General features: G+C 46.0%; 1 protein-coding gene across 2 annotated transcripts in view; it reads right to left on the bottom strand.

Annotated features, from left to right (window-relative positions):
* The window catches only part of ADCY9 (adenylate cyclase 9), a 116208-nt gene that overhangs the window by 20810 nt on the left and 68265 nt on the right, over positions 1-27133 (bottom strand). For both annotated transcript variants that reach the window (XM_059155344.1, XM_059155343.1), the window contains exons 3-5: positions 14821-15011; positions 2953-3057; positions 1834-2051 (exon numbers count right to left, since the gene is read on the bottom strand). In XM_059155344.1, the coding sequence (XP_059011327.1) occupies positions 1834-2051; positions 2953-3057; positions 14821-15011 (514 nt within the window). The remainder of the gene's footprint in view (positions 1-1833; positions 2052-2952; positions 3058-14820; positions 15012-27133) is intronic.

Genomic DNA, 27133 nt, shown 5'->3' with positions numbered 1-27133 from the left:
AAGAAGCAGACTCAGGGGCGCCTGGGTGGCTCAATGGTTAGGGCCTCTGCCTTCGGCTCGGGTCATGATCCCAGGGTCCTGGGATCGAGCCTCGCATAGGGCTCTCTGCTTGGTGGGGAGCCTGCTTCCTCCTCCTCCTCTCTCTCTCTGCCTGCCTCTCTGCCTACTTGTGATCTGTCTGTCAAATAAATAAATAAATAAATAAATTTATTTTTAGAAAAGCAGACTCGTAAGAGACACACTTCAAATAGAAGGATACAGGTTGAATTTTTTTTTAAAGTGAAATTGATACACCAAGCAAAGAGTAACAATAAGAAGGCTACAGTTATTATATTAGTATCAGATAAAGTGGTTTTTACAACAGAGTATTACCAGCGATAACGAGGGACACTTCAAAATGACAAAAGGACCAATTCACCAGGAATTTGTAACACTCATGAATGTGTATGTACGTAAAAAAAAGGCATGAAAATACTTGAAACAAAAACTGTCAGGACTAAAAGGAGACACAGAAAAATCCACAACTACAGTGAAAAATTTCTAAATCCCTCTCTTAACAGTGATAAAGCAATAGATGAAAAGTAAAAAGATAGATGATCTAATGCTGGCAAACACCTGGACCTAACTGTGTCTATGGATCGCGACACCCTACAAATGTGTGTGGTTTGTTAATGAAAACAGACACATGTGAGACCAAAAAAGTATCAATAAATGTAAAAGGGCTGAAATCATACAGAGCATGTCTTTGACTACAATGACATTAAATCAGACACTAACAACACACATTTCCAAATACCCTTCTTCACTAAAAGGAGCCAAGGCTCTTTGGACAAATGGCTGATTCCCGACTAGGGTTAGGGAAGATCTAAAATGAGCCTGGAACATCCTGTTGTGCTGGAAGAGGGAGCGAGAAACTGAAAAACAATTGGTGGAGAAGCTCCTGGGTGGCTCAGTCAGTGAAGAGTCCTACTCTTCGTTGTGGCTCAGGTTGTGATCTCAGGGTCCTGTGTCAGGCTCCCTGCTCAGCAGAGAGTCTGCTTGAGATTCTCTCTCTTGGGCTCCTCCCATGCCCTCTCTAAAACAATTTTTTTTTTTTTAAATGATGGAGCCATGTCAAAGTGCAGTTGGTGCTGAAGTAGGAGAACTGACATTCTGAACCATCACAGTAAAGACTATTTTAAGCAAGAACCACGATGGAGAGGAAATCTAGGGAAGTATGCTGAGGAAAGGAGTGCACGCATGATCTTAAAGTACTGCTTACTGGTCACAAGGAGAAAATAACCACAGACTGGAGAGGTCAACACTTGCCTGGTTGCTCAAAATTACTATCACTGACGGAAGACAAATGGGCACAATTTGCCTCTGGATGGGATGCCTGAGAGAAATACATCATTTCTATGGTCAAAATTTCCAGCCAAACTGGCATATGAACTGAAGATTGGGTCAAATATGCATCCATGTTGGATTTCCTGAATTTGGTAACCATGATTATGTAAAAGAACATCTTTGTAATTTAGGAAATTTAGTATTTAGGGGCAAAAGGAATGATATATCCAACTTAGCATCAAATGGCCCAGGAAAAACAACAATAACATAAATTTCATAGAGGGAGAGAATAAAACAGGTAAAATATTGAAAGTTGGTAAATCAGGCAAAGGGTAGAATGAGCATTCTTTGGATTAGTCATGTAACTTTTCTGTAAGTTTCAAATTATTTCAAAATAAAGTAAAATATTGACAATAGAAAGGCAAACATATGGGGATAAGGTGACTCAGAAAAAGGGAGACTCCTACCTGCAAATCTTTACTTTCATTGGTCATGGTTGACCCTTACCTGTCCTCTTTGATAACATCAACAAAATGGGCATCTGTTTTCTCCCGGATGTTCTTGAATCTCAGCGGAAGGAGAGCTGACTGGTCCAAGCTCACTCCTGCCCACCTTCCCTTTTCCTGTAAGATCTCACACAGGGAAGTCTGACTGTTGGTGAGTTTCTCCTCTTGGGGAGGGCTCAGAAGTCCGTTCTGAGTTTTGGAATTCGGTGCTCCAGGAGCCTGCCTCAAGACAAGGGTTGGGGGGGCAGACACAGAGACTGCAGCGTGAGCACGCAACAGCGCCGCTCCAGCCCCACCTCGGCCGTGCGGGGGCCCCACTGCACACCTGACCAGCCCCTTCACATCTCTGTTCTAACCTGACACTCAACCTCTCTACCCATCTGCTTCTCCCCATCCCCCTGTCCCGTCAGATTGCTTCTCGGGGGTTGAGGCAGCCTGGAAGGTGTGATGTCATGGGAAGAGCTAGTGAGGAGGTCGGAGAAGAGCTGAGGCTCTTGGAGCTTGATAACCACAGAATCAGCATTACAGAGGGCCACGGGCAAAGGTTTGGGGGACTAGAACGGTAGATGTGGTATGGAGATCCATCCAGAGGAAGGTAGCAGGTGGCACAATGGTGGAGGATAACAGACAAAGGCCTTCCTTTGCCTGTTCTTAGAGAGGCTCTCAGATTTGGTCTCTGTCCCACTTTTTAGTGTAGCCCTAGGTCTGTCTCCAGCTGAGACTTCCCTGGCAGTGTCCTCGCTACTGGCCCTGACCCCAAGCCTCTCTCCATGCTGCACCTTTGTGCCTGCCGAGTCTCCTCTTCTCTCAGCACATCTTCTACTGCGTGTTCCGGCCCCAGAGATTGTCCCTAGCTACGGCGGTCCACATGGTTTTAAGCTCTTCCTGCCCAAGAAGAGAGCCCCATGCAGCTGCGCATGTGTTATTCTGCTTCACAGGGGTTAGACCTGACTCTCCATCCTCATCTTTACTGCTCTATTCAAAACCCTCAGGATGAGAAGGTGTGGAACAGTGTCACCTACAAGGAGTTATTCTGAGAATCGAGAAGCTGACAAGACAGGAAGGTCACCTCTGATGGAGGCACCAGGAAAGGAACCCACAGGAATAGCCAAGAGCTTACCTTGGTGCTGTTTTTATGCTCCTCTTGACAGCCATTCTGGACCGCTCCTCCTTCTGCACCCGCTTCTGATTTGGGGGCAAATGTGATTCCGCAGGAAGGACAAGTCTACAAGAAAAACATACACCATATGAACACAGCCAGAAAGCTCCACGGCCACAACCCGTAATTCAAACCTATCGTTGCACCTGGCTGTCACGCTGAAAGGCGGTAACCGAGGGGAAGGCTTCCTGAGCCACTGGAGCAGAGTTAAAACACACTGGTGAAGTGAAAACAGAAACATGTCCACAGGAAGACTGGCACGTGAGTAGTCAGAGCAGTGCTATCCGTAACAGCCAAAAAGCAGAAGCAACTCGAATGTCCGTCAATGAATGAATGGATCAACAATGTGGTCTGTCCACAGAATGGAATATTATTAAGCCGTCAAAGGAAACAAAACAGGGCGCCTGGGTGGCTCAGTGGGTTAAAGCCTCTGCCTTCGGCTCAGGTCATGATCCCAGGGTCCTGGGATGAGCCCCGCATCGGGCTCTCTGCTCAGCAGAGAGCCTGCCTCCCCCACTCTCTGTCCACTTGTGATCTCTGTCAAATAAATAAATTCTAAATATAAATATATATATATATATAATTTTTTAAAAAAAGGAACAAAACAATTACACGTGCTCCATCATGGACGAACCTTGCAAACGTTGTCAGGTGACGGAAGCCAGACACAAGGGGCCACATGTTACATGATTCTGTCTGTAGAAAGTGTCCAGAAAAGGCAAACTCATATAGAGGTGGTAAGGTGATTAGTGCGTGCCAGGAGCGAGGGGGCGAAGGGAATGGTGAGTGACCTAATGGGTGTGGAGTTCCTTCTTGGAGGGGTGAGGAAAATGTTCCAAAACTGGCTGTGGTGATGGTTGTACAATCTTGCAAATATACTAAAAACCACCAAACGGTACACTTTAGAAGGGTAAATTTTATGGTAACATGAATTATATCTCAATAAAGCTGTTACTAAGCCAAGCAACCAGCCGCTAGCCTACACGAGGTTCTTGAGTTCTGTGTGGTGGTGAGCTGCTCATGTAGGTCCCAGCTCAGGCTGGGAAGTCAGGCTAGGAGTTCTCAGAAGCCTGAGCAATTAACTGACTAGAAGAGAGAAGGTGAGGCCCACTACCATCAGGAGAGCAGAAAGGGCCAGGCTTTGTTCGTCACAACCATGGTGTGGAGCTGCCCTGTTCAAATCACTCACCTCCATAAAACCAATATAACCAGGGTGGGGACACGGCTCTTGTAGATGTGTAGTAGGAACTAAGTGAATACGTGTGTAGCTACTCTAGCCTTGCTCCCGGCGCTCCGTTCCCCCTCAGTCAATCCATTCCTACGATTGGTGGGACCCAGCCAACTGGCTGCCGCCACCAAGACAGCAGCTGAGAGCTCCCAGCGGGGACGACGAACAGAAGCAGGACAGAGTTAAGGGACTCTGACAATTCCTAGGGTGACAAGCTCAATTACACACTGGAATATGTTACAGGAGGCTAGACACTATTTTAGAAATTCAAAATAAGTATCACTTAGTACCCACAGTCAAGGATATGAGCTCCATCACATCCCAAGTTAGATTTCAGGCCTCTATTGTATTAAATAAAAGAAATACTCTAAAGAGTTGTGTCATCTGGGAATCTAATGCAATGCGCAAGTTTCAACATTTGTATTCATTCAAAAAATGAAAATACATGCACCAAAGCAGCAGGCCAAGTCATTAACTAACTACCCAAGCAAACAGCAGTACCAAGGTAAAATATGCCTATAGCTCTTTATTTTTATTTTTTAAAGATTTTATTTATTTATTTGACAGAGATCACAAATAGGCAGAGAGGCAGGCAGAGAGAGAGTGGGAAGCAGGCTCCCAGCCGAGTGGAGAGCCTGATGTGGGGCTCGATGTGGAGCTTGATCCTAGGACCCTGGGATCATGACCCAAGCCGAAAGCAGAGGCTTTAACCCACTGAGCCACCCAGATGCCCCTGCTTATAGCTCTTTAAACACTGACAGTATTAACAGGGGCAGAGTGTTTTAATTGTTAGTATAATATATAAATCTATTTTAATGCACCCTGGTAATGACTGAGTTAAACTTCAAATCATGTTGCTAATGGGGCCACTGATCTTCTCAATAAAGAAACAAAATCCAAACAAAATCCAACACCATGCCCCTGGAAGGGCCCTCCCAGCTCCCTCCAGAGGGGTGATGTCACTGCGCTTCAGTGATGAGCCCACCAGACTCCTGAGGGCACTCCTGAGCGGGGGTGGGAATGAATGGCTCTGGTGGTGGCGGTGGTGGCAGGATGTACCTTGAGCACGATACCAGCCCTTGCGAGGGCCACCTGGCAGCCCAAGGGGCGTGGGGGCACCACGTGGTGCCCGGGACAGTCCCAGACACTCTAATCTGGGTCATACCTTAGGGTCTGGGGCTTTCCTCAGTCTTGGACAGACATGACACAATAGTATGAGGTATTTCTCTGGCCACTTTTCACACTCAAAGACTAGAGAAGTAGTGTGAAGACACTAGTTCTAGTTAGTTCCTGGAGGCTGCTCCAGTGACGAATGGTAGTGGAGCACAGGGATCGGGGTGCTGGCGTTGAGATCCAACTGTCATGGACCAAATCCAGGATTGAACGCTGACTAGGGTAGGGGGAGCTCCAAGCCTCGGTTTCTCCTTTCCACAACAGGACTGCATCTCCCACAGCTGATGTCTTGCAAGAGGGAGCAAGGATGAGGACGCCACATCCTGGCCCCATGGGAGGACCGTGGCTGACGTGATGTCCGGCAGTGGGCAGGAGAGGCTGCACAAACGGACGCACAGGTATTCCCCATCCCGGACTCTGCCTGAGGTGCTAGTTGGTATTCAACACATGTTGGTCCTTAACAATCAAACCTCTGGCTACGAAGACAGCACATCTGCCCTTTCATGTCCTTAGCGACAGAACAGCCATCTTTGGTATCTCTTGGCCTTAGGTTGCTCCTAAGTACTTTTCTCTCCTCAAGCACACCATATATATTTTAGAAACAGACTGTCTGCTTCTTAGGAACTCCCCATGGCACGCTGGCTTTACACAGAAGATGTTTTATATACTTAGAGCCACAAATAGGCAACAGAGACTAGCAAACCTACTGGACAGCAGAGGGCACACACCATCTGTGAAAGATACCCTGCACATGCACCAAAGGCACACAACTTCGGAATGGTGCCTTCTCTCTGGAGGCTGACCTCAAAGGGGCTGGAAGGCCCGTGGAGTCCGGGAGCGTCCTTGGGGACTGTGCTGATCTCCAGGAAGCTATGACTATAGTCTTCATGACTGGGCAACCCAAGTCCACGTCCCTTTGACCCAGAGGCTAGGCAGCCTGTACCTGGCCATGAAACAATGTTCTAATACAGAGGTAAGGTCTGGTAGACTGTCTACAAAAGAACCTCAGGAAGCAAAGGAACAGACGTAATGTTCATAAATGGTCTCAAAGACTGTCCTCAGGGAGGTTCAGGTGCATGTCAGAGTCACATGGGAAGCAGCAGAGAGCAGGCCCTGTGGCCGGGACTCCCCATGGCCTGAACAGTGCTCACTACTCCCTCTGCACCCACAACATCTTCTTCCAGGGAATGGCAACACCAGGGGTAGTGAGGAGAACCAGCTGTGGACTCCAGGCTCCCTTGTAGCACAACAGCCCCACGGACCCACACAATCATTTCATTGTGCTTTGAAAATATGGCTTTTTGTCCTCCTATTTCTTCCTCATCTATTTTGCTTTTGGGGGGAAATTTCATTGATTAAATCTTTATAACAAATGAAACAAAAAATCTTAGAGAAGACCACCTGCCCTGATGGAGACATCTGCACATCTCCACATTCCCTTCTGACGTGCGGCGAGCGTCCCTTCTGCACCAGAAGGGTCCCACTTGGCAACAGAGGGTGGGTCTCTTTCCCCTTTCCACTACCCACAAAATATTGAACTGTTTTCCAGCTTCATTTTAATCTGAGTGAAAACATGTCAAAAACTAGTTTTTGCCAAGCACACAGATACATCCGTGAAATGTTTCCTCACCCATTAAACATATGACTCTCCTCCTGCTGAGAAGTCCTCACCCAAAAGAGCATTTTGGACTTTTGGGAACTATCTGGGGGGTACCTTACCATCTTGGGAGGCACGCCTGATGCATCAGATAAAATCACTCATACAATGGGAACAGCTGCTGTGATGGGGAAGCACCTGTGTGCTGAGCACACACGTGTGAACACGAATGGATGCAGCGTCCGTACTCTCATGCGCCTGATCTCAGTTAACCCTCATAACACACCATGAGGCCGTGCAGAGGACACAAAGGTTCATCATCAGTGGGAGTTGGACTGCAGGCTCCTGGTCCCTGACCATTGTGCAGCCTCCCTCTGGCCTCCCTTCCTAACACAGAGAGAACCCAGGAATAATCCTGGCACTATGACCTCCTAGGCCTCGTTCCCCTGAAGCAATCCAAGCAGTTATGACCACCTCCTGGTGCTTCTAAGTGGCACTACTGGCACATTGGCACCAAGGGAAGCTTTATTAAGACGAGCTAAGGTCCCCAAAACTCGACGGGCCAAGGAGTGTGCTGGTTGCTGCCTGGGAAACCTGAGATCCCTTGGAGAACACCAAACAGCAAATTCTGCTCTTTCCCAGATGATCTCTGCTCCTTCCCCCAGTGCGGACGTGGGCTTTGGAGGGAGATGGGAACTATTTCTCTAAAACACATTTCTCTAACACATTTGCATTTGTTTTTAACACATTTCAATACACACATGCTACATCCTGTTTGGAATAAATGGCATAGAGCTATAAACTGGGTTTTTCTTCAAGGCCATTTCTCTTCACAGGATAAATCATTTCTAGGCCAACAGCTGTCCTTTTTCAGAACTGTCAAGGAAGAGAGAAGGGAAACCTCTTTTCTGAGAAATGAAGAGGAAATATCAGAAAAGCCCTGGCTCTGCCTGTTTAGTCTGCTGAACATGACTATTTGGTAAGCTGTCCTAGGACCAAGAGAAGCAACCCTTGCTCCCAAACTCAGAACTCAGGCTGAACGTGGCAGACGGGAACGTGCAACAGTAACAGCCTCCTGCTGAGGCCCACCAGAGGCTCTCGGCTCTTTGTCTGCAGCCCTCATAAGCACCCATGAAGCAGACCCTATGATTTGCTCCATTCCACACAGAGGAAACAGAGGCAGAGAAGACAAAGGACTTGCCCAGAGTCTCCCAGTCAGAGTGTGACAGAGGGGACCTTGAGCCTAGACAGCAGCACCCTGGACCCCATCCGTGCATGTGACATCTCCAAGGGAACAGGAGCTGCCTGCATGGCGGGGCCTCAGCCTGGCTTCTGCTGCTGGGGGCGGGGTGTGGTGGTGGCAGTGTGACACTGTTTAAGCCAGTGAGTAGATGATCTCTGCAACAAAAACACTAGAGAAAAAGAGAAGCAGAGATTGTAACAGAAAAAGAAAGGTATCCCAGAAGCTTTATGAATAGAAAGTGCATAGTCTGAGAAACAACAAGGACAACAACAAAAACCTGTAAAAATCAGACCCAGGATCTCAGATTCACGGAATGTGAAGTCTCAAAACCCTGCTCAGACTCCTGAGCCCTAAATGGCCACCAAGTCTAATAACTGAGGCTGATAAGGCAAACAGATCATTCCTGTGCTGTGGAAATATTCCATCAGGAAGTCAAAGTAAGAAAATATTTGGCATTTTGGGAAATTTCATTTTTGTGTAATACTTCACTCCCTGATGATACCAGTGAAATAATGCTGGACATATCTTCTCATGTTAATTCATATGTGATAGATAATAGAAATACAACCGAAGGATACCTGGGTGGCTCAGTTGGTTAAGCAACTGCCTTCAGCTCAGGTCATGATCCCAGAGTCCTGGGATCAAGTCCTGCATCAGGCTCCCTGCTCCATGGGGAGTCTGCTTCTCCCTCTGATCTCCCCTCTCATGCTCTCTCTCATTGTCTCTTTCTCAAATAAATAAAGAAAATCTTAAAAAAAAAAATACAACCAATGTTATATATACACTTAGATTATATAGTATGATTAAAATAATAAATACATTAAAATAGTTAATACATATATATTAGACATTTAAATTATAAAAGAGCTTAGACTTAATGGAGAGCAGGGAAGACAGTTCAGGGAGCTGGCATGTGTCCTTCTCTGGTGTTCTGGAACGTCAGTGTCTCTCGGCAACCACACCACGGTCAGGGAGACTAGGGCACAAGCACTTGCCAGTACTACTAACTAGGCTACTAACTATATTCAGCTTTCCCAGATTTTCCCCAAATTGCCTTTTTCTGTACCAGCATCCTAGCGGCATTTAGCATCTCCTTGTCTCTTCCAGCCTATGGCAGATCCTCAGTCTTTCCAAGTCTTCGATGACATCGTGTGTTGGTCAAGCGTCAGGGGTTTTGTAGTCTGGCCTTGGATCTGCACTCCTCTGATGCTTTCTCATAAGTTGGATGAGGTTCAGGATTTAGGAGTAGGACCCCACAGAGCTGACGGGCCCTTATCAGCACATCACCTGGGGAGGATGGGGGCATGTATGCGCCACTGCGAGTCTTATTCACTCATTATTCAGTGAAGCAGGGCCTGCCGGGTTTTTCCACTGTGGATTTACTCTTCTTCTCTTGGTTATCAGCAAACATCCAGGGGAGAGGGAGGAGGGTGGGGATGCTCAGAGGCTGTGCAAATATCCTGTTTCTCCTCAAACTTTTACCCACTAATTTTAGAACTCACGGAGGGACCCAGCAGCAAATACGACTGTGGTGTTCTAGTGTTGGTTCTCCCTCTCCCTCACTCCTTCTGCCTCCATCAGCTGGAACTCTTCTGTAAGGTGCTGATTTCCATGGGACAGACTTTCTCCTAGCTGAAGCAAACACACATGACTGGAAATATAGATAAAACCTGAAAGGTTTTTTTTTAAGAACTTACTTTATGTTCCCATTTCAGAGCCAGCAATCAGACTACTATTTATCTTATAACAGCTTTATCAAGATAGAATTCACATACCATGTAATTAACCCACCTAGAGAGTATATAATTCCGTGGCTTTTAGTGTATTCAAGAATTGTGCAACCATCACCACTACCAATTCGACCACCATTTAGAAGAGATTCTTATTTAGTGTCTAAACTACAGATAGATAATTTACTACTTTTTCCATTTCTGAAATGAACTGAGAGGCCAGCTGTCTCCTCACACCAAGCCCACCGAGCCTACTCCTAACAATTTACATACAAATAACAAGGAGATAAGTGACCATTTATTCAGTCATTAAAAAAATCATAGGGACTGCCACAGAAGGATGGTCCTGGGGCTACTGACCTCAAAGGGAAAGTATTACCCTTTTGAAACAGAACAGATCCTCCCTGAATTGCCCCCATGTGGATGAATTCACATCATTAGCCTCATTACTAACTGTAAACATGTAGAAAAGCCCTATGAGTGCATGGCCCCAGGGTTCTGAATAATAGATTAGGGTTAAATTCACAAAGAGGAGTTGAGCAGCTATCTTTCCAAGGAGGTCCTTTAGAATGAACTGAGACGCTTTCACAGCTCACAAAGTTTGTGAGTTGGGACTGATGTGATACAAAAAACCAACCACATCTTTGGTTTTCATTTCTTTGTTCTTCATGAAGATGCTAGACCAGCTGTGTTTTTGGAACACAGCTGTGTTTTTGGAACGAGTAAAGGTGCATGTTACAGTCGAACGCAGTCTCAGTCCGTCTGTCACCAGTGTTCATGGAAAAGGAGCCGCAGATGCCACTGCAGAGCTGCAGTCGCACGGAACAAGCTGGGGTGCCGATGCTCCAAAGTCACATGTGCGGCGTGGTTCCATCCCCTACGGCAAAAACTGAAGAACCTCCCTCACGTCAGAGCAAACAGAGAAGGCAAGACCTTCCTGAGTCAGTGACTCCTTGTGGGCAAATCAAAGCGGGATCTGTCTCCTCCTGCCCTTCTTCACTCCTGCCATGGGCGCTGTCCATTTCTCCACGTGGAGCGAATACATGCGAGTCCGGTGTTCACAGAACTTCTACTCCAAATGGAACATTCATGGGCATTACTTCAGCTGATCTTCACAGCAGCCCTGGGAGAGTGTCATCACCATCTCACTGTGGCCCAGAGGAACTAAGTGACTCACTTACAGTCCCAAAGCCAAGGCTGTGAGAAGGATCTTTGATTTTAAGTTCTGGCCCTTTCCACAGTAGTACTCCTCTCCTGATTATGCTCTCCAGGACCTTCCTGATGAGAAACTCTTCACTGCCAGTCACTCGAGAAGCCAAGGTTTAGGTGTGGGAAGGGGTCCCTCTGACCTACGACCTCAGGGCCAAAACCTTTGTCCTTTGATGTCACTACTATGTCAATATAGTACTTGGACTATTTAATGGAACATTAGGTAAAAATTCTTCAGCTATGAACTGGGAGACAACTCACATGGGACAAGGACACTAGGAGTAGAAAACGAATGCTTGGTTGACGTTACCTGCTTCTATTCAGTTCTGCCCGGGCTCCTGAACTCCGTCCTTGTTGGCCTACCTCTGGAGAGCTACAGTTCTCTGTGTATCATTCAAGAATAAAAAACTTAAACCAAAAGAAACTTTTAATTATCTACCACATTCCAGGCTGTATCCTTGAGAAAAACGTAAGTTACTTCACACATGGTTTCTGCCCGCATCCCAGGAGCTCGCAGGAAGCTGCATGAGGAACGAGTAAAGGTGCATGTTACAGTCGAACGAACCAAGAACATGGTGATGGGGAGACAGCACTGTTAGCGAGAGGAGTGACAGCAAATTCCAGTGACAGTGAACAGGGCAAAGAAGAGCAGCTCAGAGGGCAGGGGACAGTGAGGGGCACTGCCGGTGACAGGAGCGACAGGAGGACCAAGGCCCGCATGCATTCACCTGAGGAATATTCACTCACCCTAATTTCTTGGTTCCTGCATGAAACTCCTTCCACTAGACAATCATTCCCCCAATAGGTGTGGCTTAAAGAAAGAAGTCTGTGGTCACAGAAGCCCGAGAATACCACCACCACATCCCCCTCTGGAGGCCTAGTGCAAGGAAGCATGCTAAAGGCTCCAGGACGTCCTAGAGCACAGAGATCCTTTCTATAGCATGCAGCCCAGAACTGCACAGGTTTCCCTGAGCATAGAAAGCTTTTTCCATAATTGCCACTTATGTCCAATCTCAGAAACTACTGCTCAGGGTATGTACTTTCAAGGGAAACACTGCCTGACACAGGCCCCTCCCACGAGCCAGGACTTCCCATGCTAGACAGAAAGATGTGGGGTCGGTGACAGAAATCCACGTGGGAGCTACCTCTCACTGGATGGAGGGCAGTGGCCAGGAAGGAAAAAAGCTCGTTCACAGGGACAGTCAACAGACCCTGGCAAAGGATTAGGAGGAACCAGTCAGTGCTTCTAGCTAAACAGAAAGACTAACCGTACTGCAGACGACAAAAGGCAACAAACCAGTGGCATGTGGGAGGTACTGACAAGTGCACAGGATAAATCCACCCCAAGAACCCATGAGAAGCAGCCAGTATTTTTTCTGTTGCGTAAAAACTCTTACTTAAAAGGCCTTATATGTCAGATCAGAGTATACGTAATGCTTGAAGTGGACCTCAGTTTTCAGTCTTTCAGGCTCAACGATGGCTCCTAACGACGCACTGTTACCCCACGCTTGCTATCTGCAAGGCACTCACCCAAGCCCGCTCTTACCTGACCCCAGGAGCTAGAAGCAGAGGGGCCAGACTGTACATGATTTCCCCAGAGTGGCAAAGCCGGAGTGGAGACCATGCTGTCTACCTCTCCACGCTTCCTCCACTCCAACCGTGGGGGCTGTCCTCATCTCAGATGTCCTCACATGAAAATATCCCAGAAATTATACTTCAGGATCCAGACGGTCCTTACCCTCCTGGAAGGGGCACAAACTCCCCCCCACCCCAGAATTCTTTTTGGCAGACCCAGCTAAATTAATAGATCACAAGATTTTTCAGAAAACTTTCAAAGACTATTAAAAATTTATACATGACGAGAATACGCTTAATAGTTTTTATCTATCCAGATTTTCAAAATAAAGATAAATATATTTACATCTATAACTATAGCTATATACATGTAACTAGAACAAGAAATGTTCTTTGGGATAAGAGAAAACCTTCTTAGGTCAATTTAACATCAAATCGCTGTCACTAAATTTGGAAGTTATGTGCTACGGATAGAAACACACATACAGATAATCTAACATGGTAGGCAAACACAACACATCATTTATTTTTGGATTTGAGCTCTATTTCTCTACTTAAGTACAGCTCAGTTTGAAGCCCGGAGGAAATAAATTCTCTCTAAATAATGAAGCTGTATTTGGAAAACCACGTTTTCAATATCTCCTGCTACAACAGTTCCTGCCCACACTCAGGGACAGCCTGTGGGCCCGAGAGCTGAGAGCTCCTTTTCCTGCCGGCTACAAAACATTGCCCCAAGTGAAGAGGCGGTCTTGAAAGAGCACAGGCAGTAAGGAAATCTCAGTGACATTAGCAGTCCCACGTGTGCCAGAGGACATGGGGAAGGACCGCAGCTAGTGCCCTACATCACAGGTTCTCAACCAGAGGGGATTTTACCCTCCTGGAGACACTGGCCAGTGTCTGGAGGAATTCTCGGTCACCATAATGGGAGGAAGGGGTGCTCCTGGCATCTGGTGGGTGGAGGCCAGAGATGCTGCTCGACGTCCCACGGTGCACAGGCGGCCCCTCACCACAGTTACTTGGCCCAAAATGTCCCTCGTGCTGAGGCTGAAAAACCCTGCACTAAATTAACAAGGCACACAACAAAAATGATACACGAGTGCTGTTAATAAACCTGTGTGTGAAAATCACACAGAGTAATTGGCTGACAGGGACTACGGATTCTGCTGGAGGGCAATGATTTGGGTGCCCATGTTATGATCCCGTTGAACTTAAATACCAGCACAGCTGACTTTCAAAGCTGTGAATGAATGTGGATAAGCAGGAACATACTGGATTAAAGCCATAACAACAGGCCATCATCCAGACCAACATATCATTTGGTTATCTGAGAGCACAACACAGTGAAGGGGAACTGTTATGAGTGGCCCCCTCTCTATTTTTGTTCTTTCAAATGGAAACAGCAAATATCTCAACAGTGAAAACAAACAAGAGATACCAGTTGGGGGGGGGAGCAGCTCAAACACTGGTGTGGTTTCATCATGCCCGCAGCCCGCCATGCTAATCCTGTGGCAGTTTATGATGACAGAAATGGGTATGTGCAGACAGCACCCAGAGGCCTGGGCCCCAACAATGACATACTGTCATGTTCCTGGCAAGCCCGCACTCTTTCAGTGAGCTATGCCACGAGATTCACCCACACCAACAAAATTTAAAATATTCGTGAGACACTGCATTTCAAGAGACATAGGAACACTTGAGAAAATGGTCTCTGAAATAAGATACGAACGAGGTCGCCAAGCAAGCTTCGAGAAGAATCCCCTTTACTATCACTTATCATTAGCTTTCAGAGATCACAAAAGACAGAATAGGTCTCAGAAAAAGAAAACAGCAGCTCGAGTGAGAAGCAAACTGATACAGCATGGAAAGAAAATGGAAGAGCACAATATGTCAAAAAAGCAAAGGTATTAAAAAATGCAAAATGCTGGTGACTTCATACTAAATTTTAAAATCACAAAAACCAAAGTGAAGGGCATTCCAAGTCGTCTGCCACAGACCCAAAGGCTGCTTATCATTTCACATGTTCTACTGCAGAATTAATATAAAATTTTAGAAGTAGAAAAAAAAAAAAACTAACCTTAACGTTATCAAAGGTTTTGACAGTCTGCGCCAAGTCACTGACACTCCCTGGTGATGCTGTCCCCTGTCCCCTAGGACCTGAGGACACCCGTGAGCCGTCAATGACCTCAAAGCCAGAAAGTAAGGCCTCTGAACAGCTGCAATGAGACTCCTTCGCTCTCTGACCCGCTATCAGGTATGTCTTCAAACCTATGGATAAAAATTACAGTCAGCACAGATGGAAACCACCGTTGGTTGAAATGCAGCTTGATCTTGCTCTCTACGCAGGACATGCTCCTGAAAAGTGGAGAGTAAAGCAAAAATATGAATGTCATATTTTACGATGATTTCTAGGATCTTTGCAGAGATGCACAGATTTCAGGGAGAATATTTGCTTCCGAGACACACCATGTACTTATATCATGTTTTCTTTGAACTCTGGCTGCACATTTTACCTTGGGCGGCTGAAAAAACTTCCTCCATGCAAGGGTCACATTACACTTTGTGCCAGGAACCAAGCAGACTCTGATGGTTCTCCCTAGACATTCTGGGGTTTATTTTGTTCCGTCGGTCTACATGTAAGGGTGATCTAGAATATGGACCACATTACCCATGTCAGGAATGCAAAACTGCCTCAAAAAGTGAGACTGTAATGGGCACCAACAGGAGTAATTAAAACCGCCCTTGATTCAGATGATCAAGTAACAGTTTTCTGTTGGATCTAAACATTCACAGCAAGAACGTGCAGCTTTTGTCAAGCTGTAGTCTACGATAATTTTATTCTCTCACAAAATCCTCATTCAAAGAAAAGTAGGTGGGAGGGGCATCTGGGTGGCTCAGTCAGTTAAGCATCTGATTCTTGGTTTTGGCTCAGCTCACGATCTCAGGGTCCTGATACTGAACCCCAAGTTGCGCTCTACACTCAGCTGCGAGTCTGCTTGTCCCTCTCCCTCTGCTCCCCTCCCCCTGCCACTCTCTCTCTCATAAGTAAAAATAAGATATATTTTTTTTAAAATATCTTTTAAATGGACAATTAGCCAATATCTTTACAATTCTCATTAAAGGCTGAAATAACACACTAACATATGCTACACTGTTAGGTGGCTCTAAGGCAGGGAAGTCCCTGCTCCGGGTCTTCAGAAGGACTATCTGGTGGGAAAATACTAAGAAGCTGTTTTCCAGAGAGAACTCAAGCAATTTCTGGAAAGGAAACAAGTCTTATTTAAATTAATCCATTTGTAGTCCTTACTGTAATTTAACCAGACTGCAAATCTGTTGAGGGGAGTGGCAATGTAATTTGTTCAATAAACATTTATTTTAGGCCTGGGGTTGGCTCTACCTGGAGAACAGACTCAAGAACAAAGCAAAGTCCCTGTCTTGGAGAGTTTAAGCTTCCCCAGAAGGTGGTAATGGAAGGGTATCACTGAAACATTCGAGGTGAGGGGTCTATACTCCTAAATCTACATGGGTGCTTCCACTCAGGATGCTGTAATAAATGCCCTAAAATTAATTACTTCAAGAAGGACGAGGGGGGCCTGGCTGGCTTAGTCAGTGGAGCATGTGACTCTTGATCTCGGGATCATTAGTTCGAGCCCCAGGTTGGGGATAGAAATTACTTTAAAAAATTAATTACTTAAACAACCTAGGGATTACTTAATTATCCTTCATCATGTTATAGTTACGCCACCATTTCCTCATTCAATCTCTCCTCATCCCCCTTTCTTCTCGTAAAAATACTATACTATATGTCTTTTCAAGACACCTAGAGAGATCCTAGAGCACAGCAAAATCATAGGTGGGAATCAAAAGACTTAGATAAGTAACTTTGGATGCTAACTTGCCCCAAATACTCACTCTTAACTAAGGTCAAGAACTTCCATATGGTTTTTTCTCCAACAAAAATACACAGTGTACAGGGTCAATCACAGTCACAACTAAGTCCATGTATCAGCTGGAAATGGAACATGAACTGGAATACGACACGGGAATAAGAGCACCTTTGTAGGAATCCCTCAGACTCTGTCGCAGAAGACGCTGAACTCACTTGCCATTTTGCCTTGGGAGCATCGAAGAAGGCAAGCTCTGGGGACTAACCAGAGAAAAGTCCTACGTCTGACCTGTCCCGGAGTCTCCATGCCAGTAGGCTTATTTCTAACTTCGTCAAAGGCCCGTTCCCTGGTGCTGCAGGAATGGGGACTGCCCGTGAGTCTCCCAGCAGAGGGCGGGCAAGGCCCCGGCCAGCAGGAGCTGCTGCGGAGGGCTGCCCCAGGGACCCAAAGGAGGAGGGAGGACGGTAGTGCATGAGGAGCCACGGTTGCAGGGAGAGGTTTCCATTCTGACTGTAGCTGGCCCTGACCCCAGAACAGCGTTCCCTAAAAGATGCCCTGGGCTCCCCTGCCTGAGGCTGCTGCTCCCTGTGGGCAAGGACTCCCTGCAGAAGGCAAAGGCAGGGCAGCCAGAGGCTCCGCTCTCGGAAGTCCTCAGTCAGGAAACCGCTTTTCCCCACGCCATGCAGTTCCACACGGGCCAGAGCAAGTGTAGGAGGCCTTTCCTGAGGTGTGACAACCAAGGCAGAGAAGAGACTGGGCCAGCACACCAGAAGAGTACAGGCTGAGCCCAACAGATGCATGCATGGGGCTGAAGTTCGTCCTTCCAAGCAGGGCCGTGCCCTCTGGCAGGGATGCACATGACAGCGGCCCAGCTCTGCGCTCACAAACTCTGACGCTGCCGTGGCGTGCACACCCTGAGGCCTGCTGCTGCTCATTCACTTAGCAAGTGCCTCCCGTCTGTTGACCACACACTGTGATAGATGTGTGGAAGACAGGTGTGAGCATGTCACCTGCATGGGGGGTGTCACCTGGGGAGGGATCTAGAGGGCGGGCAGGTGTGAATATAAAATCTTAGGACCCTAGGAAGCACAGGAGGGCGGCCCCTTATGGACCTGGGGGCTAGGGAAGCCTCCTGGATGCAGCGCCCTCCAAGCTGAGGACTGAGATGAAGCGAAGTCAGCCCAGGGAAAGCCTACATGGCCAGGGGCGGGAGCAGCTGCTGTCAGGCCGTGGGTGCTGCTCTAACAGTTCATGAAGAGGCTCCACAGAAAAGGAACCTCTGGCAGGCATAGTCAAGGGACTGAAGTGAATTCAGTACAGCTGGAACAGGGAATACATGTCAGGGAATGGTCAGAGACGGACGGGGGCCTGTGCAGGGCACCACGCAGACTAGCTCTGGGAGTCTTCATGTTGTGGGCAATAGGGGTGCAGAGGGAGATGGTAAGGAACAGGCATGAGACTGAGGAAAGGCCAGAGAGCTGTGGAAATGCCAGTCACAGTGGGTGATAAGGGAGTTAGGGGACCTGGGAGTCAGGACGTCATGGTGGGAACAGGAACCCACTCTCCCCCAAACGTAGTGGTGGAAGCAATGCCTCTACAAGGGGCCATGCAGACGTGGGTAAGGGCATGGATTCTCCAGAAGAGCCATCAGATTCAGGCCCCACCACTTTCCCACCAGGTGACCCAGAGTAAGATATATTATTATAGGACCAGGCTAAACACAGGATGTGCCCCATGGGGCTGACGCAAAGACGAAATGAGTATATGCGTGAAGCATTTATGACAGTGCCCGGCACGGTGAAAACTCCGGAACGTGAGTTATTATTATCAGTGTGGGTGTCTGACTTGCTTACCATGGGAGTCTTCTTCATGTTCCACATCTGTGGGACTGTTAAATCAACAATTGCTCCAAATTGTGTTTCTCATGTGAATTGTTCTTTAGGGAGCCCCTGATGACCAACGTGGGCAGCTAGTGTTCCAGAAGTCAGACTTCTGTACGTGTCCACAGCAAGCAAAATCAGTGAACAAGTTAGGTATCCATGCTTCCATGCAGAAAGCTAAACCTAAAGTGAAATCTATTGCCAAAACTGGAGTGGTACTGGCCAGGTAAAGTAAGGCAGCCTGGTGCAAAACTCCCCAGAAACCTATTGTGGCTGCATGGCTGAATTCGGGCCTCATCAAAATCTCAAGTCAAAAGAGTTTATAAGATACCCCTGGGGCTAATAATATATGTTAATAAAAAATTAAAAATTAAAAGAAAAAAAGAGTTTATAAGAGATAAGGATTTAATGAGTAACTACAACACACTTGGGGTCCAAGTTCATAAAAATGGCTCTCTTGGAGCAGAAGGTCAAAGTAAGACAGCTAAATGATTTATCTTCTTAAGTATAAACAGAAGATTAACAAGATTTCTTATATTCCTTCTGGGTAATTGATTTTCAACCTCCCCAGCACTGATGACTTTTTTCATCAGCTTCATTCTACAGAGGCTACAGAAGGGGGACTTGTTTACTACCACACTCCCACCTGACGGAGGGGCTGGTTTGTGGCTGTGTGCACCGAGGAGACTGAGGCGGTTAACATGCTTAAGCAGATCATAGATCCTTTGAGGAGGAAAATGGTGGCTTGCACAAAACTGGTGCTTAGGGGCACCTGGGTGGCTCAGTGGGGTAAAGCCTCTGCTTTCGGCTCTGGTCGTGATCCCAGGGTCCTAGGATAGAGCCCCGCATCAGGCTCTCTGCTCAGCAGGGAGCCTGCTTCCCTGCCTGCCTCTCTGCCTCTCTCTCTGCCTACTTGTGATCTCTGTCTGTCAAATAAATTAAAAACAAAACAAAACAAAACACAAAACTGGTGCTTAGTTTCTGTGAACTAAGTGTACTTTCAATATATTCCAAAGTCTGTTTTTGGAAAAGACAGACTATTCCAGCCTTTTTCTTTATTGTGGTCTTTTGCTGCACGGTGCCTGCTTTGGAGTGAGACAGCCCCTACTACCCAGAGTCATGGACCTGAATGTCAGCTCAGCAGAAAGAGGAGAATACTGAGGAAGGAAAAGATGCTTTGAGATGTGACCTTGGGAGTTAACAGCATAACAAATGCCTAGAAGCCTGCATCACTAACGATTTGAAACAATAAACATATGAGAGGCGATCAGTTTGGCCTAGCTCATAAACATTCAAAAAAGTTATTCCACTTTGTATTTTCCTTCATTACTAGGTCTGCAATGGCCAAGAAGCAAGAGAACTGTTTAAACTACAATGTAGTTAGTGGGGATGCCTGTGTGTCTCACCCATTTAAGTGTCCGACCCTTGGTTTCAGCTCAGGTCGTGATCTCATGGGTCATGAGGTCGAGCCCTGTGTCCAGCACAGAGTTTGCTTGAGATTCTCTGTCTCTGCCCCTCCCCCTGCTCAGGCCTTCTCTCTCACTCCCTCTCAGATAAATAAATAAAATCTTTAAAAATAAATAAAATAATATGTGGTCAATCAACAAGGAAAATAAACACGAAAAGGTTTAGCTATCAAAAAACAGTTTCTACAAAATTATAGATACGATATTTCATAATTATCTGTTGCTTCTACCAAAGAAGACCAGAAGTTTTGGTGGGGAAAACAAAATAAAACAAAACATTTTGCAGCTCATTAACATGAAAACACTCTGGATGGGTCTCTGTTCTTTCTACTCCTAGGTAAAACCACTAATCATAAGGACTGATTCATCCTGGTTGTCACAACACTTGACAATAAATCACAAGTTCCGACAGCAAATGGGTACTGGTGAAACTGAACCAATTCTTTTTAAAAAATGAAGACCCAAATAATAAAATATGGAAGAGCTACTCAAGCAGGTAAAAGAAACAAAGAGTAGGCACCATGCCTGTCTAACTTGGTTGTGACCAAACCTTTAGCTAAGAAAACAAATTTTACAACACACACGCACACATGCTCTACCTCCTGCTCCCGGAACAGGGGCTTTTCTGTACCTTGCTTCCCTCTCTCTAGCAGTAACAAGTAAATATGCTGCCATCACAGCCAAATGTGAGTGACCAGGCCCTTAGTGACCGTGCTCCCACATACCATCGTCTTCCTCCCTTTCACATCTGGCCTTTACTAAAGACTACCTCGTTATGTGCTATGGTGCCAAGTATGAACACCAGACAGCCCAGGGGTGAAAACTTCAGAGACCCACTCCTCCCACCTCTAAAATACTCTTGAGTTCTGCTTTCAGGCCACAAGCCTTCACAAAGGCCACAGAAATAAGTTCTTTGAAGGAAAACATTGGACACACCCACAAAGAGCCCACCAGGTGCTCTCTCATTCATTCATTTGCTCATTCACTCATTTACTTACCGAATAAATGGATTATTTATTGGGTACTTACTGAGGCTGAAGAGCTGGGCAGACTGCTGAAGGGGATGAAGAGGAAAAAAAGCATACTCCAGTTTCAGAGACCACGTATGGCTGAAGAGTGTGACTTAGACACTCAACTCCAGTTCCCTCATCAATAAAATGCAAACACTAGGAACTCAGCAGTGACAGCATTTCCAGAGCTGTTGTGGGGGTTATATGAGTTAATGTACATAAAGAGGGAGAGATGATGCCCTCCCTGTCTTTGGGGGCACTCAGGAGTAACTCAGTAAACCGAGGAAAGGCATGAAGTAACTTTCACAAAAAAATGAGGGTATGAGAGGATGGCCGCGAGTGTGAGGCCACTAAGTAAGTAAGTGATGACACACCATCTACCGGAAGACAGAATTACACGGATTCAGGTCTCTGTGCTGACGGGACATGCACAGTGACAAAAGCTTTCTATAGGGAGTTTTAGAAAACAAACAAAATGGACACCTATGATAACTGCCTTGCAATACAGTAATATAACAGAGTGTAGACCATCAGAAGGGGCAGTGAAAAGAGAGGGTGAAAAGGAGAGGTATCCGGAGCAGAAAGAGAGCAACAGCTCATTGATCGTTGCTCGCCAGAGGGTAACAGAGACCGCCGTGGGCAGAGTGCGCAGAGCTGACATCCGGAGCGGACACAAGAGGAGTCCCAGACTGTATTCTTTCCCGCAGAGAACTGACAAATGACCATTAATTTCAAGATTTTAAGGGTTAATAGCTAAATAGTTTAAAAATTGATCGCTTCAGAGTTGCAGATTTAAGTACAGAACAAAGACAATGGAAAAGAGACTCTAGGAAGAAGACAAATGAGTCAACTTGTCACCTGAGAATATGTGACAGCTAACTAACTAACAAAGGAAACTAAACAAAGGGAAAACACTGAACATAGATATAAAGTCGAGTGATGCTCAGGGAGAGAAGCCGGTCACAGAAGGACACAGAGCCTGTGACTCTGTGGTTATGAAAGGTCCAAACAGGCAAATCTGTAGAGATGGGAAGTGGATGCATGGTCGCCAGGGGCCTGGGGATGGACGGAACAGGGAGCAGCTTGCAGGTGGGCCTGGGGCTTCTGGGGGGGCTGGGGGGGACGAAATGTTCTGCAGTTAGTGGTGATGGTTGCACAACTCCGTGAATGGACGACAGACGGGTGAATTGTGTACGTCAGAGCGGTGCATTGTATACAGTGTGAATCATACCTCGATGAAGCTGTTAAATAAATAAATGAATAAATAAATAAAAGTTAAAGAAAGCCAGCTATGTGAGCTTCAAGAAGCAACCATTCTGAGATTCAGAGGAGACACAGAGCCAGCCAGGGACACAGCATCCTTGGGAATTCAAGGTAAAGGAGTGGGCAGCGGCAGGTAGAAAGGGGAAAAGGTGAAGAAAAGGACAGGCTTGAAAGTAGCTAACTTGCTACAGTTAGGATAGGAAAATATATAAATAAGAAACAAGGCTGAATAACCTTGAAGAACCAAAAAGCTCGGCATGGCAAGAGCTCAGAAGTCTGGGAGAGATTAAACAAAACACCAATGTGACCTTCACAAGTGACCTCCCAGGATCATCACTGTGTCATGTCAGAGGGCCAGGCCACACCCAGGCTCTCTCCTGCCGCTGCTGACCAGTGCCTGCACAGGCTGCATCACAGCATGGCTGCCCAGGCAACTCGTCCACGGCCCGCTCACTTGCTTGGCAGCAACACAGCCGAAGACTCCGGCTTCCGTGCCCACCTTCAACACTGCTATTCGCTTTTCATCCAGGGAAGATGTATTTGCAGAGGCATTTCCTTCTGCCGCAGGGGCAGACGACCCACAGTGACACTTCCTTTTAGCATCTTTGGCTGGGAAGAAGAGCAACACAGCCCCCACTCATACTGCCCCCCCGGAAACATCCCACCATGCAAAGAAAAACATGTGATTCTTAAAATTCCTGACTAGCTTTCCCTGGGAGGGGCCAGGCTGGGGCGCTGGGCACCTGAGCCTCTGTGGAAAGGTCAATACAGGCCTCTGGTGTGATCCCACCTCCCCCACTTCCAGGACCACTACAAGCCTGCTGTGCTTTTCCTCCATTTTCAAGGCAGTCTGCAGCTCACATCAAGGTTGAAGGTTTTCTCTCCTTTGAGGAGTGTTTTCTGCATGCTGGCTGGAGCACTGACCAAAAGTGCATTTCCTTTTTCCCACAGAGCACAGAGCAGACTTGCTCAAGCTGAGAAACCCCAAAGCTCTACTTTCTAATCAAGAAGCTGTATCATCAGTGACATCTCTAATTTCTCATTTCATTCTAGTACTGGAGGCAGTCTTTCTTTTGTAAACCTTTCTTTTGTAAACCTTCTCCAGAAGACCCCATAGCTATGTTTGTGAGGTCCGTTTTTAATAACCTTAAAAGTGTGGCTATGTGGGCTGAGAAGCCAGAGTAGAGCCACTCTGCTACTCGGGAGGCCAGGGCTACGTGTCTGGCTCTCCCACGTCAGCCTCACGCTGCATGATGTGGGACGGCAAACCTACACCTCCAGAAAATCACAACTGTGTTGTATACTCTTGAAGCAAAACTGAAAGCGAAACCAAGAGAGTGAGCAGTGAGTGCCCACATAAGAGAAGAGCACACAAAACGGGGCACACAGACACACAGAGCTGGGGTGACAACCCACAGCCCCTCATTCACAAAGGAAAGTGGAGGAGTCCTCGGAAGTCACCTGTCTGGGGCTGGAAAGTGGAGGTCTGCTGCAGAACCTGAAGGACAGATGGGAAGTGGATTCCAACTCCCTGAGAAGGAAGGTTCCAGACAGTTTAGCAAGCAGCTCAGGCTCAGCAGAGGTGCTGGTCTCAAACCATACAGCTGAGTGCTTGGAGAAGGAAGATAGGAAGAGCTGCAGCAAACATCACAAGAAAGAAAGAGAGAGATAGAGAGAGAAAGAAAGAAAGGAAGGAAGGAATTATTCTGAACAATACTACACTAAAAACACAGAAATGTAGCCTGAGGACCTAATGTAAAACATGGTGACTACAGTCACAATGCTGTACTGTCCAACTGAAATGTGCTAAGGGAGTAGAACCTAAATGTTCAGATAAACACACACATCCCCATATACAAAAAAGAGTCATAACACACACTTTAAATATCTTACGCTTTTCTATTTGTCAATTATATCTCAATAAAGCTGAAAAAATTAAAAGAAACATCAGCACCTGGGTGGCTCAGTGGGTTAAGCATCTGCCTTCGGCTCAGGTCATAATCCCAGAGTCCTGGGATGGAGCCCCGTGTTGGGCTCCCTGCTCAGCGGGGAGTTGGCTTCTCCCTCTGCCTCTGCCCCTTCCCTCCCTGCTCATACTCTCTCTTTCAAAATGTTAAAAAAAAAAAAAAAAAAAGACACCAAAATATGCCAAAATATTAGTGGAAAAATAGGATTATGGAAAACATTCATTTGGCATATTAGTTATTTTTGTTATTTATCTTTAAAATAAGCATGAATTTTTTAAAGTTATTACACAACATTTTAGACACAGAAACACAAAAGGAGAAATGCTGAGCACTCACGGTCCCATCAGTCTAAGAACTCAAAGGTCACTTCCCCTGTCCAGATGCCCTATGGACTTTCCTCCACGGCAAACCCTTCTCCCCCAACAGAGCACATAACTATTCTGAGTGCCAGGCTGCTGTACTATGGAATGCTGAGTAATATGCAGCATTGACAGGTGTTTTTTATTTAAATAAATGACATTTTACAAGTATTCTTCTGAAAGTTGCTTTTTCTAGCTCAGCATTATGTTCGTGTTTCATCCAAATCAATGTGTGTGAACTGCACTCATTTGTTGTCAATATTATGTTTCCCACTGAATAAATACACTCCAATTCATAAAAGGAAAACTGAAAGTATTAAATTAATACCAATTGCACACTGTGTTCTGTTAAAAAGAAAGAAATATGATAAACAGGGCAAAGTCATACTTAACACAAAAATACCACTGAGCCAAGAATACATCGTAAGTATAAATTTAATAAAGAGATGGAACTTGTGGAGACTAGTTTAAAAAAAAAAAAAATCAGGGGAGGAGCTCAAGAATGAAAGAAAAGATGCTGGAAAAAAGTCAACCGAATCAAACTCAGGGAACATGGCAGGGCTAGGCTCCACAAAATCACACTGACGCGGAAAACCACAAAAGAGAGCAGTAAAGTACAAGGAATACAGAGCTCTTCAAACTGCCAAGTTAACAAGGCTGAGAGGTAACAACTCCATTATCTCTGGTCAAGAAAGTCCTTGTGACTGCTGCAGATCAGGCCAGTATACCTGCCACGCATGCCAAATAAGAAGGGACAGAGGGCCCAGGGAAGAAACCAGGAATGGGTTAACTTATGACCAGGTTAGAGGCAGAGAACAGCCTAATCGGCAATATGGTTTGGCCCAGTACTTTAGGCGTACACAGCTGGACTTCAAGAAGTGTGAGAGGTGGAACCGGAGGAGAAAGTTCCAGATGGTTCCAGAAAAGTGAAGAGGCTTTCATCAAACCCCTGAAGGGAACTGTAGGTGCTGGGATGATACAGGGTGTGGGCTAATGGAGTGTATCAGGCATGTAGACCCAGCTATACTCAATGGTGAAGGTCTAGGTCCTTCTTTACTGGAAAAAAGGAATGGACTAGCTACAGAAAGCTCTTTCTTAACTTCACTAAAATAGAGAAAAGGTATAAGAACTACAAAAAGAAGAAAGGGTGAGATAAAGACAACTGCGAAACCATTAAGTATCAATTATATTTATTATAGATGACATTTAGTAGCAAATGTAAGGGAGAAATTATCCTAATACCAGTGTAGCAGTTGGAAATGGGATAGGAAGGGATACTCCATCAAACAAAATGGTAGGATAATTTCTAATCTTACTCGGCCATAAAAAGAATGAAATCCTGGCATCTGCAATGATGTGGACAGAACTAGAGGGTAAGCTAAGTGAAATAAGTCAGAGAAAGACAAATATCATGTGATTTCACTCATTTGTTGGGAAGGGTAGGAAAAATAAAATAATATGAAAACAGAGAAGGAGGCAAACCTTAAGAGATGCTGAACTCTATATGGTTTCACTTATTTGTGGAGCATAACAAATATCATGGAGGACAAGGGGTGTTAGAGAGGAGAAGGGAGTTGGGGGAAATTGGAAGGGGAGGTGAGTCATGAGAGACTATGGACTCTGAAAAACAATCTGAGGGGTTTGAAGTGGTGGGGGTGTGGGAGGTTGGGGTACCAGGTGGTGGGTATTATAGAGGGCATGGATTGCATGGAGCACTGGGTGTGGTGAAAAAATAATGAATACTGTTTTTCTGAAAATAAATAAATTGGAAAAAAAAAAAAAAGAACAAACAGGATTGCTGGAGGGGAGGTGGGTGGGGAGACGGGGTAACTGGGTGACAGGCATTGAGGAGGACACTTGATATAATGAGCACCAGGTGTTACATGCAAATGATAAATCATTAAGTTCTAACCCTGAAACTAATAATACAGTATATGTTAACTAAATAGAATTAAATAAAGAATTGAAAAAGAGGGGTACCTGGGTAGCTCAGTGGGTTAAGCCTCTCCGACCACCCACCTGGTCTCTCTGCTCAGTGGGGAGCTATTCCAAAGAAGATGAAAATGGGTTAAAAAAATCAGTATCTAATTCAGACCCCATCTATCTATCTATCTATCTAGCTCAAACTTGCTTGATACACACTATTCCTTTAAAATGTTTTTATTCTTGGGGCGCCTGGGTGGCTCAGTGGATTAAGCCGCTGCCTTCGGCTCAGGTCATGATCTCAGGGTCCTGGGATCGAGTCCCACATCGGGCTCTCTGCTCAGTGGGGAGCCTGCTTCCTCCTCTCTCTGTCTGCCTCTCTGCCTACTTGTGATCTCTCTCTGTCAAATAAATAAATAAAATCTTTAAAAAAAAAATAAATAAAAATAAAATGTTTTTATTCTTTCAAAGATTTTTATTTATTTATTTAACAGATGGAGATCACAAGTAGGCAGAGAGGCAGGCAGAGAGAGAGGGAAGCAGGCTCCCCACTGAGCAGAGAGCCCGATGCAATGCGGGGCTTCATCTCAGGACCCTGGGATCACGACCTGAGCTGAAGGCAGAGGTTTTAACCC

The sequence above is a fragment of the Mustela lutreola genome, chromosome 17, assembly GCF_030435805.1.
Source record: "Mustela lutreola isolate mMusLut2 chromosome 17, mMusLut2.pri, whole genome shotgun sequence".
Lineage (NCBI taxonomy): Eukaryota > Metazoa > Chordata > Mammalia > Carnivora > Mustelidae > Mustela > Mustela lutreola.
Note: the sequence above shows the minus strand (reverse complement) of the source record. Positions and strands in the feature narration are given on the sequence as shown.